The sequence below is a fragment of the Equus asinus genome, chromosome 25 (assembly GCF_041296235.1).
Source record: "Equus asinus isolate D_3611 breed Donkey chromosome 25, EquAss-T2T_v2, whole genome shotgun sequence".
NCBI lineage: Eukaryota > Metazoa > Chordata > Mammalia > Perissodactyla > Equidae > Equus > Equus asinus.
The window spans coordinates 48,156,578-48,182,355 of record NC_091814.1 but is presented as its reverse complement, the minus strand read 5'-3'; the positions used below and the strand labels follow the sequence as shown (position 1 = coordinate 48,182,355).

Here is a 25,778-nt window from a genome sequence, read left to right as displayed (position 1 = left end):
ATTGCAAATGTAGATTTTCCAATTCCAGCATTCCTACTGCCACTCAAAGAGCTCATTTTTCTTTCCAATTTTGTCTGTATAAAGGCATGTATTTTGATGGTTCAATTGCCCATTTGGGTCAGTAAGAGCACCAGTGAGGTTCCTGTGTTAACATTTTCATGCTTTGGGCACTTTCTTCCATAGCAAAAATTGTTTAAGCTCAAATTTTGCTTTTCCAGCCTCAAGCTAGTACTCTGGCTTTTAATCTGATTTCAGATAAAGAATTTCTGGTGGGGCCAGCTCCGTGGCCAAGTGGTTGTGGTTAAGTTCGTGCACTCTGCTGCAGCAGCCCAGGGTTCAGATCCTGGGCGTGGACATGGCACCACTCCTCAGGCCACGTTGAGGCAGCATCCCGCATCCCACAACTAGAAGGAGCCACAACGAAGATATACAACTATGTCCGGGGCGGGGGTGGGGGGGGAGGTTGGGGAGATAAAGCAGGGGAAAAAAATGGGCCACAGTTGTTAGCCCAGGTGCCAATCTTTACCAAAAAAAAAAAAGTTTCGAGCAAAAATTGACCAAGTGATTTCACATTCAAGCCCTAGACAATTTCTGCAAAATACAGCTCATCCTTCAGATCATGTCACTGTTTCCAACAGAAGCACAGCATTTTAAATATAAATGTGATAGTTTATTTCTCAGCACAAATTGCACTTTCAATCCTAAGACATCCTGTAAAATACATATGAAAATGTGTTGTTAAACGAACGCCAGAGGGCCTTAATCACCAAGGTGTCCTATTTCCCTTCCTTTATCCTACTGAAGTGAAATAAGCACACTTGATCAGATATTTTGTATAAAAATTTATTAAAACTGAAAGTTGCTTTTAATCTTCTATCACATAAGCATCCATCATTAAAACTGAAAGTTGCTTTTAATCTTCTATCACATAAGCATCCATCATTAAAACTGAAAGTTGCTTTTAATCTTCTATCACATAAGCATCCATCCAGCTGTCTGCAAAAACAAAGAAGCCATTTTAGTCATATTTCCATATTTCAATTCTAATGGTATTTGGAGTATATGAATATCAGATCTTATCTCATCATCAAGTAATCAGTGAGAGAGTTCAAGTTGGGGTGAGATCATCATGTATTCTGGAATAAGACAACAGCACTATATTTTTAAGTCTCACCTTTCAACTGGTAAGCTGCATAACTGCTGTCATAAATGCCCTAAAATTAGTAAAGATGACATGTTAATCATGGTAAAAAAAACAAACAAACAAAAAACTTCAGTGTGATGCTTGTTAGTAACCTCAGAATCAAAATGGAACGGTTTTATAAGTGATATCATTCTATTTCATTTGGCAGAATCATCACATCACTGGTTACATTCTAACGTATCATATGCAACACTAAAGACTGATTTACCTTGAAATCTTCAGAGTAACAGAAGGTCTGCCTATTAGAAGACAAAAAAACCCATTCATTTAAAAACTGCCTACTTAACTCCCCCCATTAAGTTTTTGAAACTAACATTCAGGGCCCTGAATCTCTTCTGTACAGTGCTACAACAGTGCATGTATTTCGTTATACATTTGCCCAAACCCAGAGAATGCACAACCCAGGAGTGAACCCTAACAAAAACTATAGACTTTGGGTGATAATGACATGTCAATGCAGGTTCATCGTATTGGAACACAAGTCCCACTCTGGTGGTGGATGTTGACAGAGGGGTATATGGGAACTCTACTTTCTGGCTCAGTTTTGCTGAACATCTACACTTCTCTAAATGTTTATTAATTAAAATATATTAAAACCTGTACTTCTCCAAATCTTGAATTCTTAACCCTGAAATTAAGAGAGTACAGAACGTTTGTATATGAGCCATTAGTTATCCAAACTCCTGACCATTTTCCATGGGACAATAGCTAACTTCCTTTTTCAAGGGTATTATAAGATTGTTGCAGCCAGATACATCAGATAGGAGCGAAAGACTTAATATTGCTCATCACTGTGAGTCTGCTGAACTATGTTATCATCATTGTATCGGCTTTAAACCACTCCACGTAAAACCCAAACTTGAAACTAACAGTACCTGTGCTTAAAACTCCTGTTCCAGGCCTTGTAGACGACCCAACTCTTCACACCTACAGAAATTTAGTCAAATTTAGTAATAGGTAGTCATAGGTGCAGTTATACAATTTTCCAGGTACTGTTTCAGTTTTTAAAAATTAATCTTCATTGTTTTTCAGAGAGATTCCCATCTGTTATTTTCAAAAATCATCACTAACAGCACCTTACTTAGTAACTATGTAAGATTAATAAAATACATACCTTTACATAAAAGGTGACCAACATCTGCACCTAAAAAAGAGAGTAACGCTTTAGATGTCCGTCATCATAGCTGACTACTAAAGCCTTTTACTTGTCAAAACCGTCCACTGGCTTTGCAACACACAAACACTAAGATAGCCAACAATTACTAAGACAGGCACATTTCAGAAACAATGAACCTGAGTGCCAGGAGACAAAGAGTTGTTTTGATGTCTTACCCTAAGCAAGCCGTCCGCGAATAAAAACTTGTGTAGTACCCAGTCGCTAGAAGGGAAAGGAGATCTTTCATTAAAATGCTAAATATCATTAAATTTCCCTCAATTATTTCTCACAGGGTTCTTCAGTGTTAAATTGGTCTACATGCTCATTTCAGGTCAGACATTTGATCAACATCATTACAAAAACCCCGTACAGAGCATGCTCAACATGCATTCACCAACACAGGAGATAAGTCATAATTAGTAGCTTGGTAGCTAAGCATTCTACCATATCAGCATTCTCAGTAACACTTAAGCCTACTGAAATGTTTTTACCATTAACACTTACCAAAAAAACCAAACTCTCAATCCAGACATGTCAAAGCTCAAGTCCACCTAAGAAATAAGAGTGGTTTTATAATAGCCAAAGATAAATTTTCTCCCCACAAATCTGAAAAGTGCCTGAAATCAGGTAGAGCTAATTAAGACCTTCATGTTCAGTCAGTATTCGCTTATCATCATACAGGCTGCTTTTACAAACTATGATAGCACGTTAATACCAATAACAGGACAAGGACCTGGCATTTATTTAATGCATTTAAGCACACCGTTCAAGCACTTCCTAGTATGAGTGCTTCCTGTGCATTAGAAGGCATCCCTAAAATGCCATTTCTGTCACTTTGCCCAGTTACCGATGTTTAGTTTGATTATAGTTTTTTTACTTACCACTTCAACTTCCAGCTAATTCTGTTTAATGTCTAGAAAGAAGAGCAGCTCGATTAGTAGTACTTCTTTGTGGTTATATTAACAGCAAACCAGTTTTACTAAAGATCCCAGATACATCAGACAAATGGTTTCTCTCTTCATGATTCAATCTGCTGAACTATGCAACCATCATAGTATCTGTTTCTCCAGGTTTCCCTCAGCATTAAATATAAAATGTGGAGTGCAGAAGTTCACATTTGAAAAGGGGAGGAAAACCCTAATGCAATCAACACTTATTTGGCCATTTGTAACCTCTGAAAAAATTAACTGAAAAGTACTGGGTAAATGTGGACTATAAAAAGGCTTCTCACCTGTTTGCCCACAGCTTGTGTGTGAAGCTTGCCCTTTAGGACCTGCGAAGAAATAGCTTCATGTAAACTCACGTGCAATCTCGATGTTCTCCAAATCACCATTCTGTGTGCCTCAGTTAGGATAACGGTGGTAATAATTCTCGTCATTCTTACAGTCAAGAGTAGCAAATAAAATGTCATCATTGTGGCACATTCAGCGCATTTTCGACCTACTTCCCTTTGTGAGGAATTCCAGTAACTTACCCCAGCAGCTGTTCTCAGCCCTCTGGCAAAGACCTACAAAACAGGCAAAGCATATGCAATCAAACATGCTGTTAGCCAAGTTAAACATTAATGTCTTAAGTATTTAAGCCTCAGAATACAGCTTTTCAGAAATCCTTTCTGTCCACTACTCTTAAACCATCACAGGCTTAACATAAAGACCACCTCTAAGCAGATTTCATTCTTCCCACTGTATTTATCAATTTCTTACCTGTCCATCTGGTGCCATCAAAAGCCACATTGTATTCGTGCCTCGCACCATTCCTAGATTAAAAATTAGAGATTTTTTAAATTCATTTTGTTCTAAATTAAGCTTAACCATTGTCTTTTTTGTATCATGTCTGCAGAGCGTTTATACCACCCATGATTTCATGACTGTAAAGGGTGCACTTATATTATAAAAGAGCAATGCAAGAAGGTAAGTTTAAGAACCGTGGACGGCAATCACGGTGCACTGCGGAATGCAGCCATTTAGAGAACCACGTGGTCTACTCCAACCACCCGCCTTCCTGAGAGCAAGCGGCCGAAATTATTAACAAAGGCCCGCTCGGGTTTCTCAGCATGCACCGCCATCAGAACCGTTGGCATTCATCAACAGTCTCAGATGTCCCTACCAACACAGGCTTCATCAGAGGCAGGACACGCGAGCCGAGATATTCCCGCAGTTCAGCCCTAATCACCACTGCAGTAGTTTAGGTCGCGCCACCACCCAACGCGCAATCTTCCACCATCGTCGTCTGTGAGTCCTGCAAAGGCTTGCAACTGGACTAGAAATGCCAGCCACTTGAAGGTGCCTTTGACAGCCAAGGCCTGGAGGCCTAGAACCAAGAACCCATTCAGCAACTGCAAAAGCACAAACATACCAGCCACTCACTCCCAGCCTCGAAAGACCGAGATGGCGTCCAGGCACCTGTATATAAAGACTCTTTTCCATGACGTCATGACGCACTCTCCCCGCTAGCGTCTGCTTCAGCTCCTCCCCGCTCCTCCCTCTGTCTCCGCCCCCTCCCCCAGCCACACCCCTTCCCGTCTTCTAAGCCCGCCCCCCTGGGCCCCGCCCCACCTCGCCATTGTGGGCGGGGACACGGCGCCAGCGTGACGCAGGGCTCCCGCCCTCCTACCAAGAAGGAAGAGAGGAGAGGGGAGGGGGCGCGAGAGACGGAAAGCGCTGGGGGAGGGGGGAGGGGGGAAGAGGGAGGGGGAGCGGTGTAAGGGTGAGTGATTTCCTTCCGGCACGTCGCCCGCTCCGGGGGAGGGAGTGGGGGGTTTCACTTCCGGGACGGTGTTCCGGCCCATTCCGGCCCATTTCCACCCCCGGAGGTAGGTGCTGCTCCTTGACTGGGCTCGGGCCCCGCACGCTGGTCCCGCTGCCCTGCACCGGGGCCGCCTTGCCGGGTCTCCGCCGCAGCCTGCTCCTGGGGCGCCCAGCCACTTCCCTTCAGCCCCCATCAAGGCACCCGGAGACCTTCCACCCCCTTGGCCCCGGGCCGGGCTCAGCTGCCGGACCCGCCCCCTCGCCGGGCCCCTCCCTCAGGACCCCGGGATGGGCGGCCCCCTCCCCCACGGCAGCCCGGACACACCCAGACACACACACCCACCTCTGGGCAGCTCCCCGCCCGCCTACGCCTCCCGCCTGGACCCGGTCCCGGGGCGCCGCCCCCTTCCCGGTCCTTTACCCTCACCTGACTGCTCGCTCCCCGGCCCCGCGCCTCGCTGACGTTTCCCCCCTCAGGCAGCCCGCGCTCCCCACGCTTCCTAACGCGGGCGAAAGCCGCTCAAGTACCGGAGTGGCCAACCCCATGCCGTTCCCGATTCTCCCTCTTACAGCTCTCACCCCTCCAGTGCCGACGGTAAAGACCTTACTCCAGGGGCTTCCTCCTCACTGGGGAATTGCCGGAAAGAGCAAACCAAAAAGGCGCTGGTGTAGGCTCCAAAATAAGCACATCTGAATTCAGGATGGCATCGACAGAGGCTCTTATTGGATTAAAAGTTTCAAAACAAACAAAAACGCTTTGGAAAAAGGTCAGATTGGCTAAAGTTGATTCTTAAAAGCAGTGTATATACACTTCCCTATTTACTGATAAGTGTGTTGTAAATGCATGGCCATACTGTGAGCTTGTCAGGTTAAGTTCTGAAGTTGCAGGTCCTACGCAACTGTGATGTCTTACAAATTTACAGATAAATGGAAACACCTTGGACTCGAGTCAGTGTCTTCCTGTTGGGATTTATACAAACTGTGCTCTAAACCGTCGAAGACTGTTGGATCCAGTTATAGGCTTAGTGATTTAGCAAGTTTTTAAAAATCTTTTAATGTTAAAATATTGGCCATATTTGGTAGATGTCAGTTTTTTACCAGCTTTGGGGAACTAAATTTCAGAATCAAAACATCACCACCACTCTGAGATTCCCGACTTCGAATTTAGATGAAGGCCGGTTTGCCTACCCTTTCCTACTTCTGAGAGTGAACTTCTCCCAGTCCTCGTCTTGACAGAGTCCTGACACAGCTGTGGCATTTTTCCTAACCTTGGGTTTGCCTCAGACTCCTGAACCCAAAGCCTTTTGGGGTGCTCTGACTCTTAAGCTTAGAAATAATGACTTAGATTCGTGTGGGATATTAGTCACTTTATGAAATAATAAACATAACTCATGCAGCACGTAGTAAAATATTAAGAAGAGAGACATCTAATCAATCCGTCTGTGTATAACTACTGTTATTCAAAAAGCTGCTTCCTTTCCTCCAAAGAGAAGTTGTCACAGGATGTTATATTCAGTGTACAAATACCTTATGATTAACACTTTAAAAAAACCTGACAATAGCTGTTTCCTCCTCTGTTCTGTTGAACTTCTGTTTTGATGTTGCATATCTCATTAGTAAGGAAAGTATGGGCATAGCTTGAATTTTTAGGGGTCTAATAATCGCTTTTCAGTTTTAACGGTGTCTTGCCATGAAACCTAAACTGAAAAACCTGTTGGTATTTCTTTTCCACATCTAAACATAAGGATGGTATCTCTTTTTGCTTGGAGATTTTGAAATTCTACCAAATAATATTTTTAAATATGTTTGAATTGGAAAGCACGAGGGGAGTGAAATTACAACTTTTAATGGGAATGTGGTTTCCTCTTTCAGCAGGGTTGAATGCCTGCCTACGCCCTCAGGCACGACCATGGAGAAAGGAGGGAACATACAACTGGAGATCCCTGACTTCAGCAACTCCGTCCTGAGCCATCTAAACCAGCTGCGCATGCAGGGCCGTCTCTGTGATATCGTGGTCAATGTGCAAGGACAAGCTTTTCGGGCTCACAAAGTGGTACTAGCTGCCAGCTCCCCCTATTTCCGAGATCACATGTCCTTGAATGAGATGAGTACTGTCTCCATTTCAGTCATCAAAAACCCTACTGTTTTTGAACAGCTCCTTTCTTTCTGTTATACAGGGCGGATATGCCTACAACTGGCAGATATTATCAGCTACTTGACAGCTGCCAGTTTTCTGCAGATGCAGCATATTATAGACAAATGTACACAGATCCTGGAGGGCATTCATTTCAAAATTAACGTGGGTGAGGTTGAAGCAGAATTAAGTCAAACGAGGACAAAGCATCCAGAGAGACCTCCAGAGTCTCACAGGGTCACCCCAAATCTAAACCGCTCCCTCAGCCCACGACATAATGCCCCAAAGGGAAACTGGCGAGGTCAGGTTAGTGCTGTGCTGGATATCAGGGAGCTCAGTCCTCCTGAGGAGTCCACCAGCCCACAGGTAATTGAACAGAGTTCTGATGTAGAGAGCCGGGAGCCCATTCTTCGGATCAACAGAGCAGGACAGTGGTACGTGGAGACAGGAGTAGCAGACCGAGGGGCCCGGAGTGATGATGAAGTGAGGGTTCTTGGAGCAGTACACATCAAAACTGAAAGTTTCGAGGAGTGGCTTGGGCCTGAGAATCAGCCTTCTGGAGAAGATGGGAGTAGTGCAGAGGAAGTCACAGCCATGGTGATTGACACCACCGGCCATGGTTCTGTAGGACAGGAAAATTACACTTTAGGATCTTCGGGAGCCAAAGTGGCTCGGCCAACGAGCAGTGAAATTGACAGGTAAGTTTTGTTTTGTTTGCCCGTCTAATGGCAGACATCACTAAAGCGGGCCCTCTGTGTGGTACAGAGAGCATCTTCCTTACTTGATGTTCTTAGCCAAAATAAATTAATGTTGGGGAAACTGGAGGTGTGCCAAAAAGACTTGCATTCTTATTTTTTTAAAGCAGGAAGCTCCTAGTCCTGAAGTATTCACAGTGTTGTGAGAACTATGGTAAATTTAGACACTTCCATGAATCAGAATAGGATCTGCAGCCACACTAGGATCAGTAATTGCCAGGGCTTCCTCGGAATTCCAGGCAGGGAGCTGATCATCAGCTGGGAACCTGGCAGCATTGCCCTTCCTTGGTATGTTATCAAACAGGTAGGTGGCCTCGGGGAGTCTCACTTTCCTTTGTAGCACTGTTTACTTTTCTTTGCCCCCACCTACCAAATTAGAGGAAGTATGGTACCAGCAGTGATTGTTCTTTCTATTTATTTATTTATTTATTTTTAAATTTTTGAGGAAGATTAGCCCTGCGGTAACATCTGCCGCCAGTCCTCCTCTTTTTGCTGAGGAAGGCTGGCCCTGAGCTAACATCCGTGCCCATCTTCCTCTACTTTCTATGTGGGACGCCTACCACAGCATGGCGTGCCAAGTGGTGCCATGTCAACACCCGGGATCCGAACTGGGGAGCCCTGGGCCGTCGGAGCGGAACGTGTGAACTTATTCGCTGCGCCCCCCAGGCCAGCCCCTGTTGTTCTTTTCAAATTAGTATAATCACCATAATTCCAAGGAAAAGCTTTTTGGATGTTTTTCATTCCTTTTTTCAGTTATCATTTGATGATAGCTCCCCCGTTTTGTTTCATTGATGACTGCTGCTACCACAAGCCTGAGAGTTGGTTTTCCACCAGTGCTACTATGCCCTTTGCCTCACTTTTCTCTTTCTAATACATTGCAGTTGTTAGAACATTTCTTTTTGGTGGAAATAACAATAATTTTAATGTAAGAAAACTGAAAGAAATATTGCCAACTTAGATTGGTAATATTCTTTTCCTCTCTTGAAAATATATTGACCCATGAGCAACAAAAACTAAAGAAGCTGTTACTCTGGTTCACACCTGGTCTTGAGAGACATATGTGTCACAGAAATTCAGAGAGTATATACTGTATCTACTTCAGGCAGTCTTGTTTTTTTTTTCCTTCTTGTGTCCTTGATAGTTGAAATATTCTTGAACATAATACTTATTTCCCCATTAGCACTGTTGTCCCCTATGTTGAAACTGTATCAGAAGTAATAGCTTAAATGCAGAGACTTTTCATTTCCATGATCTATAGCAATAGTCTGAAATATGTAACAAGTTATCATGGGGCTAGGAACAACGAAAACCCTTATAGTTACATGGAAGAAACAAAGTTATAAATCCAGTTTTAATTTATCCTTTTATGGTCTCCCAGTACTTAGGTGAGGATAGAAGGTTTTATTTAGTCTTAGCTTCACCAGGTCATATAGTCTATCTGCAATGTCATTTTGTATTTCTTAAATTTACTAGGGCAAACCTTTCTTATTTAAACCAGATCCTATATTGATGCCGTGAAAGTATTTCTTAAGTCATGCGTTGTTCAGTTTGTTCCCCCTTCCTCAGCCATGGGATAAAGAGGGTAGACATCACCATTTTTTAAGTTTCTTTTCTATTAGTCCCCTTCTTGTTCCTCTTCCGACAGATTTAGCCCCTCCGGCAGTGTTGTTCCCTTGACTGAGAGACACAGAGCCAGAAGTGAGTCTCCTGGGAGAATGGATGAGCCTAAGCTGCCCAGCTCCCAGGTATGTAGTTGTGGATTTAGGATTGCTGCGGTGGTTGGAGAAATTGCCAGTGTGTGTGAACAGAGCACAGTAAGGAGGGAAAGATGAAGATGTAGGAGAGGCAACAGTGGCCCCGTTAAATAAATACTGTATTTGATTACTTTTTACTTTATTCTTGCTTGTGAGAATGCAGGAAATACACTTTTGGTGTCAACAGAGTGTAAGAAGTAGAAAAAGATAAGATTCTGGAACTCTTTCCTCATGATTGAAACCAGTTTGTAGTCCTGAGAGTAATAGAAATAACCCCTGAAAACTACATGCAGGTAATTTAGGACCTGGGATCAAGAGAGTCTGATTTTATACACGTGTGGGTATACTACTACATAATTACTAATTTTTATAGTATTATGTATTTGTAAACAAATTGCATATGCATTTTTGTGTGTTTTTTTTTGTATTCTTGTGTCTTTTCATTTATTTTCTTCCTGAATCTTTTGTTAGACTAAAATGTCCTAGAAAGGATAGGAATGTCTTCTATTTTCTTTGCAACTCTCCTTAGCAAGTAGTATAAGTAGTTGGTTGATATTTTTGTTTGTTTTTTCTCACAGGTCTCTATCATTGAAGATTGATTTTTAAAAAGATGGTGAACTCACCAAGTAGAACACAATAAATTGTAAACACTTTTGCACTGTAAAAGGAAACACTGGTGGATTAAGATTACATAGCTAATTATTTTTAGCTTCTGCATTATACTGATAGTATTTTGTTTAATTTTTATCTAAACCATTGGATCTTTATTGTGTACATAGTGTAGTAACAGCAGCAAGGCATTGTTATAAACTGTGTTTATTTGCATATTATCATGCTGGTTTTTCAGTACCAGAAAATGAATTGTAACTGTTACAAGAGAATTTTTTATTTTTAATAAGGTGTTAGAGAAAATGTTAGGAGCTTAGAGGAAAAGTGAGTTTACTCAATATAATTAGGAGCCTTTTTCTCCTCATCTGTCAAATAGGATGTGGTGACTGTGTGAAGGTGACTATTATGCAAGTAAATACAGCAGTGAGACAGATCTTACGACATAAGGGAAAGATAAGACAGACTAATGCACAATACACATACAGATTTTAGTAAGAGTGTTGTGGGAGTAGGAGTGCCTAAAAGGCAATTACTGTAGGGGCTGGCCCTGTGGCTGAGTGGTTAAAGTTTGGTATGCTCTGCTTCAGCTGCCCAGGTTCACGGGTTCAGATCCCAGGTGTGGACCTATTCCACTCAGTCATGCTGTGAAGGCATCCCACGTACAAAGTGGAGGAAGATTGGCACAGATGTAAACTCGGGGCTAATCTTCCTCAAGCAAAAAAAAAAAAAAAAAAAGGAAGATTGGCAACAGATGTTAGCTCAGGGCAAATCTTCCTCACCAAAAACAAACAAACAAACAAACAAAAGTAATTACTGTAATCAATATCTACTTAAGGGAAGTGTTTTCAGGAAAGTTTAAATGCAGTTTTTAAAGAAGTAGGTAGAAAGAAATAACTTATATGTAGTGGGATAGGGATAAAAATTGGAATTCTACAAGGTGTTTACCTGACTGAAGCAGAAGGTGCAGGCTGTAAAGAAATAGAAGATAACTAATATTGTCTGGAGGTGATATTGAGATAAGTTAATGTATGCCTTAATGTGCATGAAGGTTTATTATGGTGAGTCTTCTCACCAGTTAGTTTTTCCCTGCCACAGAGTCGCAAAACAGGACGTGGACTTACATTACAGGAAGAACAAGTTTTGATAAACTTGCAGAGCTTCCTGATTATAACGGTGATTAAACTGGAACAGACTACTAAGGTCACTTCTTTACCCAAAAACATTCTGTGGCTTTTTCCTTTTTCACTGTATGAAGGTTAAAGTATTTGGCCTGATTTTCCAAGTAATTTGTAATCTTTCTAACCCAGCTTTTCCCACCATTCATCAGCATTCACTGTCTGTTCCACACAGGCAGACTTTCTCTGTGTCCCAATACTGCATCAAACATTCCTGTCTCTGCATCTTGAATTCGGGATGCCATGTTCTTCCCAGGTGTCTGGGTCCACCCAAGGCCAACTCCTACTTCCATCTGCCCTAACTAGCCCAGTCCTCTCTCATCTCTCCTTCTTAAACCACTGTAGCATTTACAGATAGTGATATAATTTCTCCTAATTCTCTGCTGATGCATATAAATTATTCTTTTTTCATTTGCATCAATTTTGTGTCTCCTTCTAGATTGAAATCTCCTTGACAGCAGAGTGCACATTTTCTAATCTTTATATATGACATGTCTTATCAGGTATGCAATAAATAGGAGTTGTTTACCCCTCAATAATTCTGAGTAACTAAAGTTACTTAGTAGGTGCCCGGTAGAGAGGCACCTACTAAATAGGAGATTGTTTAGTTGTCCATGAAATCCCCAGTTTGGGAGATTTTTAAATAAAATTAACCAAATCAGATGATTTTTGAAGTGCCTTCAATTCTTTGACTCTCTGATTAGTCATTGAGATTAAGATGGTAGATGGCTTTGAAGGCCATGTCAAGAATTTAGACTGGTATTTGTTTTAGAAAATATGGAAATCATTCATTTATATGGAATTTATTTATGTGGAATAATTCATTAAAAAAATAGTTATTCAACACCTACTGCATACCAGGCACCGATCAAGTTCTGGGATATTCTGCAATGTAGAATGTCCCTGTGCTTAGAGTTTATAATCTAGTAGGGAATTGCCAAGTGTGGGGAGTGAAATGATCTGCCTCTTAGTGACAGAACCAGAAGGCAGCCATTTTCCTTCTTGCTTCTTTTTAAGGTTCAGTGGAATAAAACTAGCAAAGATAGATTGTTGCCTTTGACAGGAACCTAATCTACATTTTATGCTCATTTATTTTGCTCTTGTATTACAACTTTACTGCAGTAATTTTTTAGGTGAGATTGATCATAATGTGTGAGTTTTGTGATTATAATTCATCACGTATAACTAAAATACAATTCCTTGCTGCTTGTGGACAATGCTGGCATGACATTACTCTCCTTAAGGGTAGGCAGATTTTTTTTAGGGAATTGGTACCCTCAAGATTATGAATAATATTGTTTGTAATGTTTAATAATAGCTAACATTTATTGAGCTACAGTAAGCACTTTAGTATATTAACTCATTCAATGCTCATAGCAACCTATGGGTTAGATGCTGTTATATTCATTTTACAGATGAAGAAACTGACACATAGAGTAGTTAAATAACTTGCTTAAGGTCATACAATAAGTAGGACACAGATTTGAACCCAAGTTCCAGCACTCTTAATTGCTATACAGTATAACAACATGCACTGAAAATATTTCAAGGTACTCTTACCATGTTTTATTCTCCAACAGAGCTGGCAAAGTATATGCTAACCTTTTCTTTTTATGGATGGGAAAACTAAACCTCAGAGAAGCTTTTCTGTGCTTTGTCTGTGGTCACCCAGGACCTTTTAGTGCAGTAATCCCTCATTCTTTATGTGAGTTCAGTTTTGGTTATCCAGGGATATGGAGGAGAAAGAAATGTTATATAAAACAATTCTGTATTCATCTAAAACTTCAGTCTTCCTATTCAACACTTGACTTCACATACTGTTTCCCAAACCTGCTGAGAACTGCCTCGCTTCTGTTGGAAGAGCTGAGGAGCATTGTCAGCTAACATATGTGAAAGGAGACAAAACACATTTTTAGAAATTCAAGAAGAGGGCACAAGATAAATTGCTAATTAGATGAATCTCCAGTTAATCCAGAGTCAACTTATCTGTTTTCTCCTCTTTGCCTTGGTACTTTAGCCTCGGCTAGACATGTATAATTCCCTCCTACATATTTAAAATGCTGGTATACATACATAAGTTTTTTGCTCACAGCATTATATATATAATATATATGTTTTACACTACATATATACATATATTGGCTTCAGAAGTCAGCAAGCTAAAAACAGTCATTTCTAAATAGTGATATTATACGACAGACTTTTGAATGAAAAGCATTTATAAATCCAAGATTTTAAAATTATTCATTCAAAGGAATATATTGTTCCTACTCCCTCCCAGCTTTCAGATAGGAGGAACCCATGTTTATTTCATATATTAAATACTTTAACTATCTAGATGGTTAATGTTGAGGTTAGGTAAAACAAAATTAAGGTCTTATTTAATTGATATTAAGGAATTACTGTTTTTTTTAGGTGTAATAGTGGTATTTTGATTATAATAAGAAAAAAGAATCCTCATGTTTTAGAGACAGATACTAGAATGTTTATGGGTGAAATTATGTCTGGAAGTTTCTTTGAAAGTAATATGAGAAAGGAGAGAAATAGTTGAGGGTAAAAACCAAAATTGTCCTTAGTTTGATGATTGTTGGGTGATGGGGATTCAATATTCTATTCTGTCTAAAAGTTTTCATAGAAAGTTAAAAAATATGTATCATTTGACCTTCATAAAGAAAGAAAGTAAATCAGAGGGGAAAAAAACGTTTATTTTCCAGTAATTTAAAGAATTATCTAGTTAACAACAGCATAGTTCTAATGCTGCTTTTATAATAATTGCTTTTTTTTCATTGTCCTAAGTAAATTTATTATTACAATGTAAGAAATTTACCTTGAGGGGAGATACTTTATAGACTAAGAGAGATTGGAGAAATAATATATAAATCACAGATTATTCTATTTTCTTTTAATAATCTGTTTAAATCAATTCACAACCACTACAAATAATAGGTGTATAAAATTAGATGGTAATGTGTCTGTGCACTGTATGTCAAGGACACTTACCTTTAGTATAAGCAGTTTGAAAAGTGAATTAACAAAGTTACTAGGAATATGTATTTCCCCTGTTTCTGTGTTTTGCTGTTTTTTTGTGCAGAAGTTTTTGTTCAGAGGGCAAAATCAGAAACCAAGTCTTTTTTTTTTTTTAAGATTTTATTTTTCCTTTTTCTCCCCAAAGCCCCCTGATACATAGTTGTGTATTTTTAGTTGTGGGTCCTTCTAGTTGTGGCATGTGGGACGCTGCCTCAGCATGGCTTGATGAGTGGTGCCATGTCCATGCCCAGGATTTGAACCAGCGAAACCCTGGGCCACTGAAGCAGAGTGCGCAAACTTAACCACTCGGCCACAGGGCCAGCCCCTAAAACTAAGTCTTGTACTTCTTTTGCTGTGGTATCTGTCGTATTTGGTGGATGGTAATCAGCTAGTAAATACTTACTGAATATCAATTTGTGAAAAGGTTGTAGGAAAGAATAACTAAGTTAGTAAATTCATATCTAGGTCTAATTTCCTTTCTCCGTTTTTCTGCCAGATTGTTCTGAGGTCAGTTAAACTTTGGGTAGTCTTTAGAATGAAGATGTTGGTGTGGTACTAAAATATTTTGGGGTAAAAAGGAATACTGTGTCCTACAAATTGTATACATTTTTATAAACCTAATTACTGCTGGGTTAAATTTTGGTATTAATAATGCCATAAATATAATTTATAATGTGCTTGCCGTAATGTATTCTGTACTGTAAGATAGAAGCCATTAGCCATATCACATAGCTAATGTGGCTATTTAAATTTAAATTAATTGAAAGCAATTAAAATTAAAAATTCATTTCCTGAGTTGCGCTAGCCATATTATAAATGCTTAATAGCCACATGTGGCTAGTGGCTACTGTATTAGATGGTGCAGCTTATCGAACATTTCTATCATCATAGACAGTTCTGTTGGACTAGCACTGCCTAAGTACCTACCTGATTGTCTGGAATATAATTGAAAATTCCAAGAGGATTGTATGAACGAGCTCAGGTTCTCCTGTCGCTGTAAAATGGAACGTTCATCAGGGGGTTAATAAGCATGAAGTTTGTCTTGCTCTTTTAGGCTAATGGAAGAGTGTCCTCGGATTTTTGTTTTTTAATTATTATGTTAACATCTTTACTTTTTGGTCATAACTAATTTCCTGTTTGGATCTCTACTAAAAATAAGCATATAACTTAGTAACAAACCTAAAAATAGATTTGATTTTTTTTCTTTTTTGAGCTAATATCTGCTGCCACTCTCCCTCTTTTTTTTTTCTGTATGTGAGCCACCGCCACAGCTTGGCCACTGACAGACAACTGATGTAGGTCCACACTTGGGAACCAAACCCAGGCCGCCAAAGCGGAGCACACCAAATATGACCACTAGGCCACCAGGGCTGGCCCTTGATTTCTTTTAACATGTGTACTTAATAGTATATGTTCTTTCTTGCTTATTTTCCTCACCTTGCACAGGTAGAAGAGTCAGCAATGATGGGAGTAAGTGGCTATGTGGAGTATCTCCGAGAGCAGGAAGTATCTGAGCGGTGGTTCCGGTACAACCCCCGTCTCACCTGCATCTACTGCGCCAAATCTTTCAACCAGAAGGGGAGCCTGGACCGCCACATGCGCCTGCACATGGGGATCACACCATTCGTCTGCCGCATGTGTGGCAAGAAATATACCCGGAAAGACCAGCTGGAGTATCATATCCGCAAGCACACAGGCAACAAGCCCTTTCACTGTCATGTTTGTGGCAAAAGTTTCCCCTTCCAGGCCATCTTGAATCAGCACTTTCGCAAAAATCACCCTGGCTGTATACCCCTGGAGGGGCCTCATAGCATCTCTCCTGAAACAACTGTCACATCTCGAGGACAGGCTGAGGAAGAGTCACCTTCACAAGAAGAGACAGTTGCTCCTGGGGAAACAGCCCAGGGCTCTGTGTCCACCACTGGGCCAGATTGAAACATTGAGGGGGAGGGGGAACACCCTCTTCCCCTTTGGGCCGTAAGCAGCCAGCATCAGGGCCGTGGGCTGGTACTTAGATTCACAAAATGCCACATCACTAGATCGGAAGATGCTCCCAAGATGTTGCCAAACTAGAGGATCAGCAACATACGCAAAAGCGCTCTTCCCCCGATCCTTCCCACCTCACACTTTCGAAAATAATCAAGCAAATCAACTTTCTAATTCAGGGATCAACAGCCTTGGTTTGTTAACTTTATAAGAAAAAAATTTTTTAACGAAACAGTGATAAATGGTCATTTATCTACCAGTCATGTTTGAACACTGTACTTTGGTCCATACGTCCTGGTGGCTGTAATTGCCCAGATCTAAAACCGCAGCAGGAGCCTTGGTCATCTGAACCAGCCAGACACAAGAGAGAAGGAAGTAATCATGATGGTGATGAAGAGGAGGAATTTCTTCTCTTCCTTCCCTGCCAGAACATGAAGTTTCACATTTCAAGAAAACAAAAGATCCTGGTAGCTCTTACTGTTTTGGAAGGTTAGACCTTATCTTGGTCTTGACTCGGCATCTGATACTTGCCTGATTGTTTCGTGTAAGCAGCGACCTTGGAGCAGTATTCTAGTGGGCAGCATCACCTGAAGCACTTTAGGCAACTGGAAGTGAAGTGAGCAGCAAAGTGTTTGCAGTAGGTACTGCTACATTTAGGGGCTTGAGTGTTGTGTTGAGCAAGAGGGGAGCAGGGAAGGAAGTGTTTTTGTTTTGCAAATGTCCAAAAGCACAGAGCAGTACTGCAACTTCCTGATTGGTGTTTGTAAACCATAGTACTCCTCTGTCTTTGGGTGTTAGGAAATGGCTCTAGTCCAGAAGAATTCATGTGTTAGGCTGACTACCAAAGTTTCATCCAGTCTCTTCGGCTCCTAGCTTCACATAACAGCAATATTATACATCCAAAACGTCACTTTCCAGCGAAATGAGCCTGGATTGTATTTTTAAATCCACAGTTCTCCATATCTGATAGCTTTTATATGAAGTTTTAAACACATTTTTTTCTGCAATATTGTGGTTGAAGAAATTCAACACTATGGTTCTTACTGCAACTGAAATTCCATTTCCTTCTACACATGTAATAGTTTATATTTTCAGTCCAATAGAAGAACCTCACTAAATCCATGTCTCACGTCTGCAAACCTAGTAATTCATAAACCAACTATCAGCAAATTGCTGATGACTCCAAGAGCTTTGCTTTTTAATACACTACAGGGCATTTACCAGAAAACATCATGCACAATCGTGTTGCAATAAATTGATCAAGGCATCAATTTTGATCAGGTTTGGTTACTTAATCATTCCTAAGATTTTTAAAACTTCAAGGGACCTTTTTGGTAATTCTGGGTATTTCTGAGATTCTTAATCCAGCACTGAGAGTCAGAGAGAACTTACCAAACTTGTAGAGCCTTAGATGCCCTGTTTTGCATGCAGAGAATGAAGGAGGATTATTAAAGGATGCAGGCAAGTAGATGCTTACAAGTTACAGTGCAAATAGAAAAGAGAAAAATCTCTATCTTCTCTTAATTGATCTCTAATTTTTTTAAAGAGTATTTAAATATGTAGTGGTTTAAGAAACTCTTTTGGTGCAGAGGCGTAGATGATTGTAAAAGAGATTTGGGAGAGGGGCTGGTCACGCCAGCACTGGTGAGCCATTTGTGAGAATGTTAGCAGTGTGCTCCCTTCCTGATAGTAGTTTCTGGTATGTGGAAAGGTTGGGTAGAAAAGAACGGCATTTCTTTGATGATAGGAATTTCGAATGCAAAGGGTCACTCTTAAGCAATCTGAGAATTGTACGTATACATACAGCTGCACCATATCACTGGAGAATGGTTATTTTCTCTCGTGGAAAAACATTAAAATGCATATTTTAATAGGAATGTAATGATGCTACATTTGATAAGAACCTACCCTTAAATGTAGTGTTGAAGCTGTATTTTGTCTTTACAAAACAGACTGGGACATTCTCCTCTTTAGTTGGGCAACGACAAAACAGGATAAAAACTGTCGCCTAGGCCATGTTGGGATCAGCTGTGTTCTGTGGCATAGAAAAAGTGGAGTTGAAATTAGACTAAAATCTTTAGGGAAACATTTGGTAATCAAGGCTTTCAGTGGACAGATTTTGCCGTTAGTAAATAGGCAGGGAGGTGAGAAGTACAGAATATGCTGCTTTAGATGGAGCTTTTAAGCCTACCAAAAAATTTTAAGTCCATCCTACTTTTGGGAAGTAGTATACTGGAAAGTTCTTTATTGCTGTGTTAGTTTCTTAGATTTTTATGTGAGAAAATAGAGCTTTTTAAAACTATTACCAAATTGTGAAGGTGAAGTGCAGTAATTTCTGTAAAGAGAAACTTTGCAGCATTTGTCAGTACTCCATCCACGGTTAGCAACAAACATTTTAAATGACGTAGGGACTGTCTCATAGATGTGGAAATGCCATGAGTGTTTGTTGGGTTCCCCCTCCGTTTTCATTCACTTCTAATAGGTTTTTGCTGCATTGATACTGTGAATAGAGTGCTCCCCCGTCGTCTAGGACCACATCAGCACAATCCTCTTTGCTGGTTTTTTCCTCTTAATTGGTCTGGCCCAGAGCCATGAAATTCATGAAGATTCAAGCCAGGCTAGCTCTTCAACAAATTAAAGTTTCTGAAAGCAATTTCCCCATTTTAGTTATATGAGGTGTTATTATTCTAAGTAACTATCCAAGTTTCTTATCCAGGTTCACTGTGACATTGTCCTAGTTCTTAGCTGACGTCACTGTAGGTCATAGGAGTTAGTAGTGTTCTATCTACACTAATGAATAGATATGTTGGTGTGTGCACAGAGGATACCTCTCTTAAGGATATACTAAATGGACTTTAGCTAATGCTGAAAAGTCATTACCAAATCTTAACTTGCACATGTCACCTTGTGAAGGGAACTGCGTTAGCAATGAGAGCTAAATCATCATTAAGTACTTTAATGCCATGAAATAGCAAACACTGGGACTGTTTTCATGCATTGAGTGGCACTTAATAGCAAAGGAGCTACCTAATATTCTCAGCAAAAGAAGAGAGATGGCAATATATAATCTACTTTCATTCTAAGAGGTACCTTTTATTCTCTCTGAACTCTGATACCAGTATAAAATATAGCATTGGCATGAACAGAAACACTGTACTTAGGCAGAAAGGCTCTTTCTAATGACTTGTTCTCTCTTTACTCAGAACCATATTTACCTCTGAACTGAGTTGTTTTATTTTATGTAAGTTGCAAAATACCCCCACCCCATTTCATTATACCAGAAGGTTGAATCTAACTTTGAATACATAAAAATAAATTAGTTCCTCAAGGATAAAGAGTGGAAAAGAAGGGAGATAGCAATTAAGGAAAGTTTTTTTATTTTGTTTTTTAGTATTTTTTAATGTTTCCAGATCCTTCTGCATCATTGAAACAGGGATTCCCAAAGATGGTATGACGATAGAAATAAACCACTTTCCTCCTAACTTCATAGCTGAAATCTGGCCTTGGTTGGACGTGGTCTGGTGGAAGAGTGAAGCAGTCAACTTCGTCCTTAATAGCTGAATAGTCTTTAGGCAAGAAATAACTTTTAAGAAGTGTTAGGTGTTACTTGACACCAACTTTGTTTCTTTTAACTGGTAAAAAAACTACATTTTGTTTGACTAGAAGATTTAGTTTAAAGAAATGAAAGCAATGGGTAATGGAAAGGAAATTAAACAAAGACAAAACTCTTCTTAATCACAGTGGAAAGGCATTTAATTAGGAAGGAGTTGGAATCCTGGAAGTTTCTGTTTTCTCAGATACAACAGATGTGATTTTTTTCTCTTCCTCAAATGCCCTTCTCCTTATCTGTGTACTTATTAGTTCAAGGAATAACAGATAAGTCTTTCTTGAACTCAGTCTTTGAAAATGGGGCTCTTCACTTATACCATATGGGAAAGAGTGCAAAATATTGAACCATTTTGGTTGCTGAGATTTAGAAAAGGGACAAGTAATTAAGTCAGGTAAATCCCTAAGTTTGAGAGGATGCCCCTTAGCAAAATATATCCCTAAGACTTATGAATTAGATCAAGGTTCATCAGACTACAGCCCCCGGGCCAAATCCTGAGGCCACCTGTTTGTGTAAAGAAAGTGACAGTGGAATAGGGCCACACCTATTCATTTAGGTGTTGTTTATGGCTACTTTCTACTGTAATGGCAAATTGAGTACTTGTGACAGATACCACATGGCCTACAAAGCCTGAAAATATTTTTTATCTGGCACTTGACAGAAAAGTTTGCCAACTCCAGAATTAGATTGGAAAGAATTAGCCCCCAAATTTGTCACTACTGCCATTTTGCCTTTATAATAGTTGAGTTGAGGTTTTAAATTCCTACTCTCTATGCATCAGTTTCTTGAGTTTGCCATCTTTTTCTAGATCCTTTGCTCATAACCCTCTTTGTGCTCTTTCTTACTGATCCCTGTTGCTTTAAAAGCATTTAGAGTAGGCTTTATGATTTGTCCTTACCTTGAAGATGCAAGTAGATTAAAGTTTAGAACAGTAGTTACAGATATAACAGTAATTTTTAAAAATAATTCCCATGAATAATAATGTAGGCTTAAATGAGTACCATGTTTACATAAAACACTGTAAAAAAATGTTTTCATAAGTAAGTTTTGCTGTTCTTCTCAGTTAACTTGAACTGGTCTGCATAATGATGGCAAGAAGGAATTTATTCCCACTAGTATTAAAAATTAATTTCTGTTATGAATAAGTGGTTCGATTCTTATCCAAAGTACTGTTTTTCTAGATTAGAAACCTCTACTCTTTCCCTGTACTATAAATTTTCATTTTAATTTCCTCAAGTAAACTCATTCTGTTCCATGTGGAGTAGTAAAAAGCCAAATCTTCCCTTTTTTTTAATGAATATTTTAAAACATTATGAAACATCTTAGGGTTTCAAATTCTTCTTAGACCTATCTTCCAATTTCTGTTACTATCTGTAATTCTCTAAATATATATTGGGCCATTATAAGTTTGCTGTGAAGGTTTATTCTTATCGGTCAAGTAGCTTATTTATGCCAAATGTGGAAAAAATGAAAAATATTAGGATGATAAACAGAATTCCTTGCAAGAAGAGAATTTAATTTCTCCCCATGGAAACAATACATGGACTTCTGAGTTAAATGTATTTATCTGGACAAGGGTTCTAGGCCATGCTGATGCAATACAGTGAGTTTGATTCGTTGTTGGGAGTCTACCAACACCTGCAGAGTTTGGATGAGTGACCTAGCCTCCTATAGGGCACCTCTTCACTAGGCATTTTACTCTTAAAGTTGTCTTTTTCCAAGTTGGATATTAGTAAGTTTTATATAATATACCCTCAGAGCATTAGATAATAATAAAATTCCAGAATATTCACCTGGGTTAAATCTGCCTTGTCTTAGACTTAGAGTAACAGTGGGCTCTTCTGATAACTGGGGATTCTGATTAATCTGAGATATAGGACTTGTGAAAGAACTTGGATTTAGGTAGCCCAAAGAATCATCTGCATCCAATTCTATTTGAGGTCTTGGTAATAGATGTTATTTAAATATGAATTCCTTAAAAACAATGGAATTTGCCAAGCATTATGACTCCTTTGATAATTATCAGTCTTATATTTTGCCTTCTTTGATTTCTAGTCTTTTTCTCAGTTTTCAGTCGTCGTCGTCTTATGTGGTGCTTTTCCCAGGGCCAGGGTTTTTACCTTGCAATAAGTAGGTTTTCTTGTTCAGGACAAGCCAAAGTTGGATACGATGAGTACTTTGAACACCTTACTTAGTTACATTCCAAAGGATATAATTATGGATAGGAGCAGTGCTGTTAAAACCTGGAAGACTTCTGTACGGGCTGGCCAGTTTTGTTTCTGTTGTGTAGGCAGACGGTCTTTCCCTCAGCTGTGAGGAACAGCAGTGACTTAGAAAGCAAATGTTACTTGAAATATACATTATCTTCACAGAGGGTACATATATAATGAATTTATCTCACATCTTCCCCATTATCTGTATAACAGATACCTCCCATCTTAACACAGTTAAGAAAGGCCCACTAGTTCAAATAGGGGAAGCTTTAAACAACAAAGTTAAGTTATAAAGGCAAAGCAGTTAATGGAAAAAAAACCTTTTCTAATGCTTACTTCTTTCACATCTACTCCGTAAGTCCTGTTGAGGAGGGTAGAATTCACCAACCAGTTAAGAGAGATGTACGTGCAGTATTTCACATGGCCAACAGCACAGTTTAATATACTGTGAAACTCAGAATCGGAGTTAATCCATAATGCCAAAAGTCGAAGTAGCTCATGGGAAATGTTTCCTAGTCGATGAAATTACTTATCTTAAGTGATAGGTAGTATACAGGAGAATCTGTTCCACTCAGTAAATATTAAGTACTTCTTGGTACTAGACAATGTGCTTGGAATTTCTATAATGAAATTGATTTTAAACCTAGTTTAGGTGTGGCTTCCTATACTTGAGAGTCCTAAATCCGCTTGATGGGAGTCTGGTTGTATGCTTTTTAAAAGCCTGCACTTTCTCTAAAGATAAAAGATCAAAAAGGGGGACAGCATTAAGTGCTTTAGTGACTCAATCAGTTAATCTTCACAATATCCTATGAGGTAGTAACAGAAGAATTAAAAATAGCCGACTTTTTTTGAATGCTTACTGTGTGTCAGGCCCAGTTCTATGTGCTTCACATTGATTAACTCATCTAATCCTTATGACAATCCCCTTACTCTATATCCTGTTATTACCTTCACTTTAGAGAGGAAGCAATTGAGACACAGGCTGACCCAGGCAGGCTAACACTAGAGTTGACCCTCTTAATTGACTATGTTGCCTTTAGTAGGTGTAATTAGACACATTTTATAGGTGAGGAAACTGATGAGCCTAAGGTTACACAATGGATAAATTGCAGAGCCAGTATTTACCAATCTGATTCCAAAGCCCGGACTGTCTCCACTGCATCATAGTGACTCTATTTACTTACAAAGAGTTGGGGTGTACTGGAATATACGATAGCCAGTAACAAGACTGCTTTTAGTGAACTTTTAATTCAAGAATAAGAGATTGGAAGATTTCTTCCAAAGGTAATGCTGCTGTGCTCTGAGCAGATGTTGAATGGTAAATAGTATTTTCTGGGGATATTGTCCAGTGATTCAGAGGAGTCACCCATTTGGTAGGGCTAATTGTGAGTGAGTGAATGAGTTACTACCAAGGCAAAAGTTGAAAGAGCATTCCAGTTATCTCTTGCTGTATAACAAACTACGCTAAACCTTAGTGACTTAAAAACTATTTTATATATCTCATGATGTGAATCAGAAATTCAGAAAGGGCTCCTCTAGGCAATTCTCTTGCTCCCTGTGGTGATGACTCAGGTCATCTGGTAGTATTCAGCAGATGGGTGGACTAGTCTGGAGTGCCCAAGACGACCTTACCCACATTCCTGACACCTTGGCAGGGAGGACTAGAAGACAGGGCTCAGCAGGCTTCTTCTCCCTCTCTGGAGTCTCAGGGACTCTTATGTGGTCTCTCCATCAGGGTAGTCAGGCATTAAATGGCAGCTCAGGCCTCCAAGAGACTAGGCAGAAGGTGCCAGTCCTATTAAAGGCCAGGCCCAGACCTATGATAGAGTCACTGCCATACACTATTGGTCAGAGAAATCACTGGTCAGCCCAGATGCAAGAGGAGAGGAAACACCGTATCACCTGATGGAAGGTGTGTCAAGGATTTGGGGCCATCTTTAATCTGTTGTAGGTAGCATTAGGTTTTTTGATTTGTCTTGATTCTTATGTGTTCGTTCGTTTAGGTCAGTTGATTGTGCCATAGAAACCATTTGTTATATCTCCCATAGATGAGTAAAGGAACCAGCAGGAGAATGAGACCAATACCTGAAACAGATTTCATGAGCTACCCACCCTCCAAGTTTCATTTCTCTTATAGAAAAATTTTCATTTCTTCTTTTGTTCCAAGTTCCAAGTTGTGAGCATTTCCAAAAATGTGAGCATTTTGAGCCACAGTGACTGTACACACTGAGCCAGAAATACTCCTGAGGGAGTAAAAAGCTTCCTGTTGCAGAACTTGATTAGAGATGTCAGCTGTATTTTAACTTTACAAATAGGTGAAAACTCCTGTGGTATGAAAAATTTGTATGGCTACTAAATCTCTTTCAACAGGGGTTTCTGTTGAGTGGCTAGATGGATCATATTTTTGAGATAATTGAAAGTTTTGCCTGCATATCCTAGTCCCATTTTTACTGCCACCACAATACCTCTGGCACAGTTTTGTGCTAGAAGACAAATAGGTTCATCCTATTTTTATTATCTTTCTCATGGGAAAAAGCATTGCCTACTTTTATATGTTGTTAATCCTTTAAAATTAGCAGTTGCTACCAGCCTCTGTTATTTAAGATAACAGATCATTGAAGTTGTAATGATTTTTAGTTAGATTTGTCAAATTTAGGATGCTTTAAACTCCTGCTGGCTTATAGTAATTAAACTATTACTGCCTTCAGAAGAAATATGGGCTTTAAGTAAAATTTTCTCTAAAACTAATCATCCCCAAATCAAAAATCTTTCTAAGAGAAGAAAAGTTTGGGATTATCTGTCCGTTCCATGTGCAGTGGATTCCTGGAGAATTAGCTATGAGGCCTTCTTGCTGGTCATCTCCAGTTATACTGTAAACAGATCTGTTCCTAGGTCAGGCCTCAAGACTTGACAAATATAGGAAATAAAAAGAGGTACTCAGGGCTGAAGACCTAATTTAGGGCTCTGTAAAATGCCAGGAAGGGGAAAAGCAGACTTTGACGTTGTAGTTGGATAACCAGAGATGGACTGTCCAAGGCATTGAGACATCAAGATTAATTAGATTTTATCAAGTAAAGATTGGGGCAAATTTTAATGAATAAAAATAAATGAGCCTTAACATTTTCTTTTTGATCTACATTTCCATTCTGATGTAACTCAAAGTCTGCTCTTTGTGACAAAGCCTTTGAAAATGTATTCCGAGGGAATGAGAAATCTTATACTGATCTACAGAAATGTCACTTGTCATGTATTTTATAGCCCTTTGGGCCCTCCTCTAGATTCTGTGACTCTGAAATTTGAAATCATTTGGTGGTTGCATGAAAGTTAAGTACTGTGGTCCTTTGTGTGTGTGTGAGTGACGGAGAGAGAGAGAGAGAGAGAGAGAGAGAGAGAGGAAGATTCACCCTGAGC

The 25,778-nt window shown here is 39.7% G+C and overlaps 1 protein-coding gene and 10 non-coding genes across 15 annotated transcripts in view; 1 reads left to right on the top strand and 10 right to left on the bottom strand.

The window, feature by feature from the left end:
• Positions 1-1,062: 1,062 nt before the first annotated feature.
• Positions 1,063-1,139, bottom strand: LOC123280932 (small nucleolar RNA SNORD81). Its single transcript, XR_006520233.1, has one exon. It is a non-coding gene; the product is annotated as a small nucleolar RNA SNORD81 (small nucleolar RNA).
• Positions 1,140-1,293: 154 nt separating this feature from the next.
• Positions 1,294-1,371, bottom strand: LOC123280934 (small nucleolar RNA SNORD47). Its single transcript, XR_006520235.1, has one exon. It is a non-coding gene; the product is annotated as a small nucleolar RNA SNORD47 (small nucleolar RNA).
• Positions 1,372-1,952: 581 nt separating this feature from the next.
• Positions 1,953-2,034, bottom strand: LOC123280938 (small nucleolar RNA snR60/Z15/Z230/Z193/J17). Its single transcript, XR_006520239.1, has one exon. It is a non-coding gene; the product is annotated as a small nucleolar RNA snR60/Z15/Z230/Z193/J17 (small nucleolar RNA).
• Positions 2,035-2,194: 160 nt separating this feature from the next.
• On the bottom strand, positions 2,195-2,279 carry LOC123280933 (small nucleolar RNA SNORD79). The gene has a single exon (XR_006520234.1). It is a non-coding gene; the product is annotated as a small nucleolar RNA SNORD79 (small nucleolar RNA).
• A 375-nt stretch (positions 2,280-2,654) lies between these two features.
• Positions 2,655-2,719, bottom strand: LOC123280944 (small nucleolar RNA SNORD78). The gene has a single exon (XR_006520245.1). It is a non-coding gene; the product is annotated as a small nucleolar RNA SNORD78 (small nucleolar RNA).
• A 262-nt stretch (positions 2,720-2,981) lies between these two features.
• LOC123280937 (small nucleolar RNA SNORD44) lies at positions 2,982-3,042 on the bottom strand. The gene has a single exon (XR_006520238.1). It is a non-coding gene; the product is annotated as a small nucleolar RNA SNORD44 (small nucleolar RNA).
• Positions 3,043-3,350: 308 nt separating this feature from the next.
• On the bottom strand, positions 3,351-3,418 carry LOC123280943 (small nucleolar RNA SNORD77). The gene has a single exon (XR_006520244.1). It is a non-coding gene; the product is annotated as a small nucleolar RNA SNORD77 (small nucleolar RNA).
• Positions 3,419-3,699: 281 nt separating this feature from the next.
• LOC123280931 (small nucleolar RNA SNORD24) lies at positions 3,700-3,781 on the bottom strand. The gene has a single exon (XR_006520232.1). It is a non-coding gene; the product is annotated as a small nucleolar RNA SNORD24 (small nucleolar RNA).
• Positions 3,782-3,940: 159 nt separating this feature from the next.
• Positions 3,941-4,002, bottom strand: LOC123280946 (small nucleolar RNA SNORD75). The gene has a single exon (XR_006520247.1). It is a non-coding gene; the product is annotated as a small nucleolar RNA SNORD75 (small nucleolar RNA).
• A 413-nt stretch (positions 4,003-4,415) lies between these two features.
• Positions 4,416-4,495, bottom strand: LOC123280935 (small nucleolar RNA SNORD74). Its single transcript, XR_006520236.1, has one exon. It is a non-coding gene; the product is annotated as a small nucleolar RNA SNORD74 (small nucleolar RNA).
• A 558-nt stretch (positions 4,496-5,053) lies between these two features.
• ZBTB37 (zinc finger and BTB domain containing 37) overlaps positions 5,054-25,778 on the top strand; it is a 30,596-nt gene continuing 9,871 nt past the window's right edge. For 2 of the 5 annotated variants that reach the window (XM_070498090.1, XM_070498089.1), the window contains exons 1-5: positions 5,054-5,172; positions 5,680-5,874; positions 6,980-7,939; positions 9,642-9,741; positions 16,008-17,184. In XM_070498090.1, coding sequence (XP_070354191.1) covers positions 7,017-7,939; positions 9,642-9,741; positions 16,008-16,496 — 1,512 coding nt within the window. In that variant the 5' untranslated portion in view covers positions 5,054-5,172; positions 5,680-5,874; positions 6,980-7,016 and the 3' untranslated portion in view covers positions 16,497-17,184. The remainder of the gene's footprint in view (positions 5,173-5,679; positions 5,875-6,979; positions 7,940-9,641; positions 9,742-16,007; positions 17,185-25,778) is intronic. The other 3 variants (XM_014852893.3, XM_070498091.1, XM_070498092.1) reach the window with 3 other exon arrangements.